The sequence below is a fragment of the Tupaia chinensis genome, unplaced genomic scaffold (assembly GCF_000334495.1).
Source record: "Tupaia chinensis unplaced genomic scaffold, TupChi_1.0 Scaffold000458_2, whole genome shotgun sequence".
NCBI classification, from domain to species: Eukaryota; Metazoa; Chordata; class Mammalia; order Scandentia; family Tupaiidae; genus Tupaia; species Tupaia belangeri.
This window is the reverse complement of record NW_006159967.1, coordinates 1131842-1141331: the sequence shown is the minus strand read 5'-3', so window position 1 is coordinate 1141331 and position 9490 is coordinate 1131842. Positions and strand designations below refer to the sequence as shown.

Here is a 9490-nt window from a genome sequence, read left to right as displayed (position 1 = left end):
TCTCTCTCTGTTCCACTCTGGTCAAATTGAAATAATAAATAAAGTTAAATAAAATAATTATTAAAAAAATTTAAAAAAATAAATGGAGATAGGTTTTGAGTTCTGTCAAAAATATGCTTGATACTTAAAATTTAAAAACATGAACACTTTAGACTTACCACCTCAGATTCTGATCCTGTTAAAACATAAAAAGAGGCATTTTCAGAAAATAGTACATTTATAGGCAAATGTTAAATGATTTCTATGACACAAACATACTGATTAAACAAGCCAATTCTCAATACCTTTCAAATAAAGGAAGGTGATTTAATTTGCTTCCTAGAATCATGTTAGAGTCCCTAGTAATTTCTTACCCGTAATACCATGACACAGTGCAAAGTGAATCTATCCAAATCCCCCTTTCAACCTAAGAAATGAGGCAGAAACCACTGTATCTTTAGAAATCTATATCTAGGGACCAGTAGTTGGTGTAATGGCTATGTTGCTGGACTCCCACATAGTCAACTGTGGCTAGAGTCCTGGACTCGGTGGCTTAAACTCACACCGAACGCATGTGCATGCGTGCCCAAGATCCCGAGAGGAGAATGGAGAAGAGATTGTGGTGTGGCCCTCTCCCCGGGCAGTGATTTCTCACTTTTTGTCTCTGTCTCATTCTGGTGAGCACACGTGCCCTATAGCAAAAACCTGTTCAAAAAAAAATTTTTTTAAGTAAAGAAATAAATCCGTATCTAACAAAACATACACAACTTGAATTAAAGTTAGAAACAAATTTCCAGGGCTAGCTGGTGACATGGTGGTTAAGGTGGCTGGATCCCCCACGGCCAATTGTGTGATTGAAGTCCTGGACCCAGCGGCTTGAAAAACACACCAACACATGTGTGTTTATGCCCAGGATCCCAAGAGAAGAATAGAAGAGATGGGATTGTGGTATGGCCATTCCCCATGAGAGAAGATTTCTCACTCTCTCCCCCTCTCTCTTCTCCTCTCTTTCTCTTTCTCTCTCTTTGGTAAGTACATGTGCCTTATAGCAACACTACGAAAAAAAAAAAAAAAGCAAAAACAAGCAAAACAAAAAACAAATCTGTGTAAATGTCAAAATTTAACATTTTTTTTTTGGAGAGGTTTTTGCTATAGGGCGCGGGTGCTTGCCAGACAGAGAGAGACAGAGAGATAGGGGTGATGGCCACGCCGCAATCCCTTCTCCTCCATTCTCCTCTTGGGATCTTGGGCATGCACACACACACGCCCGGCGAGCGTTTAAGCCACCGGGGGTCTGGGACTTGAACCGCGGTCGACTACGTGGGAGTCCAGCAACATCGCCATTACGCTAACTGCTGGTCCCAACATTTTTTTTAAAAAACTGAAAAAAGACATATGGTAACCTATATAACATACTTACCATTCTGAGCATCTTGACACCTCTTAATCCAGACAACAAAATCTGCATCTACACCTGAGAAGGAAAAAAACAACCGTAACATCTAACTCACCTGCATGACCTAACACACTCATTCGACAAATACTGAATACCTAACATGTCCCAGGCACTGGGGATTCAGCAGTGGATAAAACAGACAAAAACACCTGTCCTAACAGAGTTTACAGAAACCCAAAAGTTATAGCTGTTAATGTACCGTAAGTCTAATATTTAGTTGTTCATTTGAAAAACTGATTTTTTTTTTTAAGTTTCAACTGAAGTCAACCTTACTAGTTTTCCAGATACAGATAATCCACTTTTGTCTCCTTCTCTTACTCTTAAGAGTACTTACTCTCTCATAACAAAATCAGATTCCCAACATCAGTAAGGGTGGGATGGAGGCATGGTAACTCGTAGTTGGGTTGAGATTCAAAAGTCTCTCTAGACCCCAGCTTATTCTTCAATGTATCTACCTAATCTGTAGGTAATTCTCTCAGTGGTTTTTCTTGTTATTATGCCTCTCCTATCCACACCAAGAAGCATCTTCATACTCTGAAAGTTTAGTCATATACCAAAACAAGAAATGATAGATGGTGAACTATGCATTTGTGGACCACAATGTAAATGTGTAAATAACTAAAGACCCAAAACAATAATTATATCCAACCATAGTGCATAAACTATGTTAAGAAAAATGTTGAAATACTCCAAATAAAAGTTCGTTAATTCAAGCTAACTACAAGCAAGATTAATCTGAAAAATCAAAAGCAATTAAAAATTCCTTAAAGCAAAATTTTCTAATTTACTAACATATAAGAGAAATGAAACTACCTATGCTTGTTTAAAATTTTAAATATTAAATACACATACATGTACACAAAATATTCTAGTGTAGAACTATTATATCAAAATCTTAGACTTGAATAACCTATTATTCAACTAATCAGCAAATAAAACCAAGCTTCCTACTACCCAAAAGGGGAAAAGTAGGAATTATAACAAATTGAGTTATAATTTTTTTCAGTTATAAATTTTATACCCTGTCTGATAAAAATGAAAGTCTAACAATAACTTAACCCAAATTATTCTGTAATTAAATTTAAAGCCAATTTTTTTGTTTGTTTTGTTTTTTTGCTATAGGGCACGTGTGCTCTCCAGACAGACAGAGACAGACAGAGAGACAGAAAGCAAGAAATCACCCCATCAGGGGGGATGGCCACACCTCAATCCCTTCTCCTCCATTCTCCTCTCAGGATCTTGGGCACGCACGCACATGCACCCAGCGTGAGTTTTAAGCCACCGGGTCCAGGACTCAAATCGTGGTCAAATACATGAGAGTCCAGTGACATAGCCATTATGCTAATTGCTGGTCCCAAAGCCAAATTTGTTTTTAAATTATGTAGACTAACACCAATTTTACAGCAGACATAGTCTTCTGAAAGTATGTCAAATTAATTCTAGGATAAAAGTCAATAGTATAATATTAAGATGGTACCCAAGGAAGGAATTTAGGCAGGGAACTTTCTCTTGTTCTTTTTCTAAGTTTTTGCTATAGGGCATGTGTACTCATTAGAGACAGACATATAGAAATCACCCCACAGTGGGGGATGGTCATGCTGCAGTCCTTTCTCCTTCAGTCTCCCCTCAAGATTTTGGGCAAGCATGTACACACACTCAGGGTGGCTTTCAAGCTTCTGGGTTTGGAACTCAAAACTGTACAGCTGGCCATATGGGATCCAGAGCCTTGGCCTCCAAAAAGGAGGGGGTAATGAGGCAAAGGGACTGTGGCACAATCATGTCCCATGGGGGCTGCTTTGTCTGTTTCTCTCTCTGGTGAATGTGCACATCTTTTTTTTTTTTTTAATAGTTATTTAATTCCATTAGTAGTAGTAGTAGTAGTAGTTATTAATTTGACCAAAGAGAGGGGAGAAAGAAAGGGAAACTGAGAAAGCAAGCCACCAGGTCTGGGACTCGAACCACAGTGGATATGTGGGAATCCAACGCCTTTAACCACCACACTACCTGCCAACTCCAATGCACACACCTTCTAATAACAACAAAAAAATTACTTCAGAGAACTATGATATCATAGTTCTTTGATATAAGATCTAGGGACCAGCAGATGGTGTAATGGTTTCATTTCTCAACCCCCACGAAGTCGACTACAGTTTGAGTCCTGGACCTAGCAACTTAAAATTATTGCTGGGCAGCTGTGTGTGTGTGTGTCCAAAATCCTGAGAGAAGAATGGAGAAAAAGGGACTGTAGCATGACCATTCCCCCTGGGAGTGATTCCTTGCTTTCTGTCTCTGACTCTCCAGTGAGCACACAGCTATAGTAAAAATCTGATAATTTTTACACATTCATTTAAAAAAGATGACATTAAAAACTCACAATACTTGGGGCCAGCAGTTGGTGTAATGGCTATGTCACTGAACTCCCAAGTAGTCAACCACAGTTTGAGTCCTGGACCGGGTGGCTCAAACTCACGCTGGGCATGTGTACCTGAGTACCCAAGATCCCATAAGGATGGAGGAGAAGGAACTGAGGCGTGGCCATCCTCCCTGGGGGTGATTTCTCCCTTTCTATCTCTCTGCCTCTCTCTGTCTTTCTGGCACACACACCCTACCTATAGCAAAAATCTCTCAAAAAACAAACAAACAAACAAACAAAAAAACCACAACTCACAATAATGGACAGCAGCAGATGGTATAATGGTTAGATCCCTGGACTCCCATAGTTGACTGCAGTTTGAGTTCTGGACCCGGCGACTTAAAACTCACACAGGGCACATGTGCGTGCATGCCCAAGATCTCAAGAGAAGAGATTTCAGCATGGCCATATCCCTGGGAGGGCAATTTCTCATTTTCCATCTCTCTGTCTATTACTTCAGTGAGAGCACATGCCCTATAGTAAAAATCTCCCTGCAAAAAAAATTTCTATCTCACAATAATGGCCAGGTGCAGTGACATGGCTATACCATAACACCCCACAATGCTGAAGTCATATGGGAAGGTCTGAGGTTCATGTCCTGAGGTCTTCCTGTACATAATAAGCACATGTGTGCCGAGGCTCTTGGCTGGCTGAGGCTGGGTGTGGATCATAGCATGAGGATCCTTTTGGGCATGCTCCAGATCTCTCCCCTATCCTCTCTCATGGAATTAAAAAAAAAAAACCCTCTCAACATTCTCTAAGTTCCATTTTTCTTCTGTATGTCACATAATTTACCCAAATTTACACATCTCTTCTCCACAAAAGATTCTGTTCTAAGATTTCCCATTCTTGGTGATCTGATGAATTAAAATGAAGACTTCTGACCAAGAGAGCAAATGAAAACTTTCATTAGAAAAATATAAAGCCAGAGTCAGAAGGGACAGCACATTGAGTGTTTATACGCAGTTATTGGTTTATAACAGTAAAGTTTATCTGTGATTTAAATGCTAAATTAAGGACAATTTAATTAATGTATGAGTGAATCCAGATTCTGCAATCAACATAAATGTCATGAAGAGAAGACAAAAAGGTGCTGAGTTTCTATAATTAACTTAAAATTATGTTAAGAAAATTTAGCTATGGTATTTGAGGCAGAAATAATAGCATTTTAAAATATAATTCTAATACTTACTATCTAATTTCTGTCCTTCTTTAAAAGTTTCTAAAGCAGCAGCATAGTTTTTTTCATGGTATTCACATATCCTGTATGAGCACATTAAAAATGAATTAATAAGCACACATGAGATTATAAAAAATAGCCTTCTTTCTAAATAAAATAAATCTTAGTATTCACCACTACTGAGAGAAAGAATTCAAGTATATGTTAATAAGTCAGGAGATTTTCTAAAATACTGTAACATGTAGTATAATTCCTATTAAAATTCAATTTTAGAACTCATTTCAGAAAGAATTCGATTATGACTGTATATTCTTGCTTATTCCAAAATATAATTACATGAAGGAATTAAAGAAATGTTTTACTTGAAAGATAAAGTCACACTTATCAACAGAAACAAGCTGGGTTATGAACACAGATATAGCTTCACAGCATTAAATGTAGCCTATCCAGCTTAGATGAAAAGTAGAAAGCTCTCTCGTCAAATACAATAAATCCCAAATAATGAACAAAACAGGGATGTAAAATCTTTGTTTCTTGTAGTACTTTAATCACTTCTATTTTAGATCACACTAACTAGAGATCTCCTATCAGATACTATAGTTAACACAATAAAATTATGATTTACATTTAAAACTGATCAAGACTCAGCTATAAGATGTATAAATAATGGAATTTGACTATTTATATAAACCTTACAGTTCACTCATTCCACCAATTAAGCATCTATTCCCTACAGTTCAAAATTAAGGAGTTACTGCATACCCTTTTCTCAGCATAGCAGTGGAATTATTTGGATTGAGTTCAAGAGACTTCTTTGCATCGGCAATAGCATCTGTATCCAAAAAGGTAACTTGTTTAGTCAGTTATTTATAGATTCTAGCAAATACTACATACAAAACTTGGTCTTAGATTTTCAAGTTGGTAGAAAGGCAAAACAGCTTTAAACCAGGGAAAGCTAATCAAAGAAATAATTCCAATAAATATTATACTATCACTTATTAAAAATTTATTATCATTTTTTTTATTTGCTACAGGGCATGTGCACTCACCAGAGAGAAAGCTGCCAGGTCTGGAATTCAAACTATGGTCAGTCATGTGGGAGTTCAGAACATTAACCACCACGTCACCTACTGGCCCCGACACTCATACTGTCTTTATAGCCTGATGTTTAGATTCCTTCTTAACGATCTTCAATGAATAAAAGTAGTATGTCAAAAAGTTTCATCTTTTCTCATTAGCATCATTTATATAATCTGACTCAAGGTAATGAATTTTTCCCTACCCAGATTCTTGATCAGAATAATTTTTTAAAGTTACACAATATAGTACATTTATCTTTAATAAAGAGGGAAAAACAAAAACAAAAACAAAACAGTGGGCTGGATCAGTGGCCTGGTGATTAAGACAGCCAGATCATACATGACTGACTGCGAAATTTGAGTGTTGGCCCTAGAAGATTGAGAGACATGCCGGGTGTATGTGTGCATGCCCCAAATCCCAAAACAAAGACATGGAGGAGAAGGAATTACAGTGTGACTACTTTCCATACACTGTCCATAGGGAGTGCTTTCTCCTTTTCCTCTCATTCTTTGGCCAGGTATGTGCCCTCCAGCCAAAAAAAAGGTCAGGCATGCACATTTTGTTTACATATTCTGTGAAAACAGCAAATGTGAAGCTATTCTTCATTAGCATATCCAATAATTATGAATGAAACTTATGTACTGATTTACATTATGAAGTAATGTAAATTTATGTGAATTCTCCACCTACTGAATTTGAAACCAGCAGATGGCATACTGATTATGTCGCTGGACTCCCTCATGGCCAACTGCAGTTCAAGTCCCAAACCCGGTTACTTGAAACTCACATTAGGTGAGTGTGCATGCATGCCAAATACTCCAAGGTGAGAATGGAGAAGAAGGAATTGCAATGTGGCCATCCCCTGTGAGGGGTGATTTCTCATTCTCTCTTACTGTCTTTCTCTTCCCTCCTCCCCAAGCAAGTGTACACACCCTAAGACAAAAACCTCTTAAAAAAATGTTTTTAATGGGTCAAATGGATTACTTAATGTAATATTTGTCACACTACAGTTACTTCCTCTTGTAGGAAAAAACAATTTAAAAATCTTCAAAGACACCATCCATTTGATTTGGTTCATTTTGTCTTGGGCAAAATTTATAAGTAACGTATAAAGGAGAGACAAAATACTAGTAAGAAAAGTTACCACAGTAATTCCCAAGAAGAATGTGACAATAAGCTCTTTGACAATAATACTGCGCATCATCTGGTTTCTGTTCCAAAGCCTTAGTCAGCTCCTACAAATACAAACATGTTAGAGGTCAGCAAATGTTTCTTAAAAGCCATCAAATTCTATTTAAAACATGATCTAAATCAAATAACCTATTATCATAAGCTTTTTTGGAAGAAAGATAACAGGGAAACAAGCTTGGAGCTATTCCTAGTAAGAGGATCACTATCTATCCTTCTCTTCTCCTATCCCCCAAAAGCCCACAATCAAACATAATATCTATGTAAAGCACTTATCAGTTCCTGACTTTCATTTGGAACTAATAAATGATAATTATTATCACCTCATTTTTCTGAAAAGTTTAGTTGATATACATTGACCACCACAAATTTTTTTCTTCTAATGTAGAGAAGACACGGAAATTTGAGATGCCTAGAAAATGTGAAGCTATCCAATTAAAAAAAAAAAAAAAAAAAACCCTGGAAGTTAAATTTAGAGCTCATGGAGGTTAACAGAATCAATAAATACATAATCAAGCTTACCTCGCCCTCTTGTGCCCTGTCAATGGCAGACAACCCCAATAAAGTACAACATTCTGTTCAAAGCCCAGATACAGTCTCAATGCTAGCTGTTATCAATCAAGAGCTAATCAACTGATTAGAGAGATTAAAACTTTTGCCACCCTGGGCAGACACAATATACAGTGGAGGGGAGGGAGAGTACCTGAAATGATAATGATAACAAGAAAATCACACAATCAATGAAGCCAAAGACAAGTGCAGACAAACAGGAAAATCCTGAGTCTCTGCCACTGCCCATATACTCTAGGGATTAGGTAATTTCCTTAAAAAGGTAAAATTATTTCAGTAGCTTGTGTCTGTCTTTGCTTTAACCCACCCAGTATTGTGATTCTCACTAAGCTATGTGTACGCTGTAATCAAAATATACCTAAAATTCAAACCACTTTTTACCATCTTAACCATTACCCTGTCCAAGCAGTAATGTCAACCAGCACAAGACTGGACAAAATTCTCTATGCTTTCCCAACTGTCTCTGAACAACAGCCCAAGTTCTTCCTACAAGGCCCTCCTTGTAAGACCCCCATTATCTAATTTCATCTTTTATAGACTCTCCCTATTGCTTCTCCATTCTGTCCACGCTGGCCTCCTTACAGTTTCTCAAATATCAGGACTCCACATCTGCTTCTCCCTCTGACTAGAATATTGTTCCCTCACAAAGAATTCATTCCTTCATTTGCTAGTTAGTTGCAAGACTGCCAGGCAGAATTCAAATCCAGATCTATCCAAAGTGATTTTCACCACCAAACAACACTCTCTTCTAGTTTTGTACTCCATGTTTCTCTTGAGTTTGTATTAATGTTTCCTAATATTTTGACAGTCCTAAGTTAAATGATACGATTTTGCATCAAACTTCCTATTTTGAAAATAGTGCATGGTTTCTTACCTATCTACTCAAATGTATCTTTAAGCCAAACTTCTAGTTCCTTCTCAGTTGGAAAACAGGCATCTTATAGTTAAAGAGGCTATTTATAGATTATGCTGACATCTGAAACATTAATTCGAAAGTATTTTTAGGTCCAAAGTGTTACACAGCTAACACACTGTGTTCCACAAGCTGGGACCACATGGGAGGCCTGAGTGTGACTCCTAGTCCAACCTAAAGACCAAGCATGGTGGTGTAAACCTGTGGTTTGGGGAAGCTGAGGCAGAAGGATCAGGTGCTCAAAGTTGGTCGGCTGACACAGCCAAGACCCTGTATTCTTAAAAAAGGAGCCACATATGAGATTGCATGGGAAGCTGAGGCAGAAGGATCGTGACACAGCAAAATCTTACCTTTAGGCAAAAATATAGTGGAAATAAGGCGGATGGGGGAGCAAAGATTTTTTTTTTCCCAAAAAAATACACATACAGAGCCTCCAAAAATTTCAAAGAAAATGCATACTATGAAAACACTAGACCTGAATTTTATGATTTTTTGCACGAAAATAAACTCAAATTCAATTTTTCCACAAAATTTCTGAAGTATCCACGTGTGTGTGTGTGTGTGTGTGTGTGTGTACAAGTAGATATTTCTTTCCTTAAGTTCCTTATTTTCAAACCACTTTCACAAAGGACTTTTAAACTCCATAAGCACAATCCAATTGTTGGTTAAGACAAAACAATTATGTTGATTCAGTTAAACAAATTAAGTTTA

General features: G+C 37.4%; 1 protein-coding gene across 1 annotated transcript in view; it reads right to left on the bottom strand.

Annotated features, from left to right (window-relative positions):
- The window catches only part of SUGT1 (SGT1 assembly cochaperone of MIS12 kinetochore complex), a 54751-nt gene that overhangs the window by 38440 nt on the left and 6821 nt on the right, over nucleotides 1-9490 (bottom strand). The window contains exons 3-7 of the mRNA XM_006155505.3: nucleotides 7253-7343; nucleotides 5791-5860; nucleotides 5041-5111; nucleotides 1400-1453; nucleotides 159-175 (exon numbers count right to left, since the gene is read on the bottom strand). Coding sequence (XP_006155567.1) covers nucleotides 159-175; nucleotides 1400-1453; nucleotides 5041-5111; nucleotides 5791-5860; nucleotides 7253-7343 — 303 coding nt within the window. The remainder of the gene's footprint in view (nucleotides 1-158; nucleotides 176-1399; nucleotides 1454-5040; nucleotides 5112-5790; nucleotides 5861-7252; nucleotides 7344-9490) is intronic.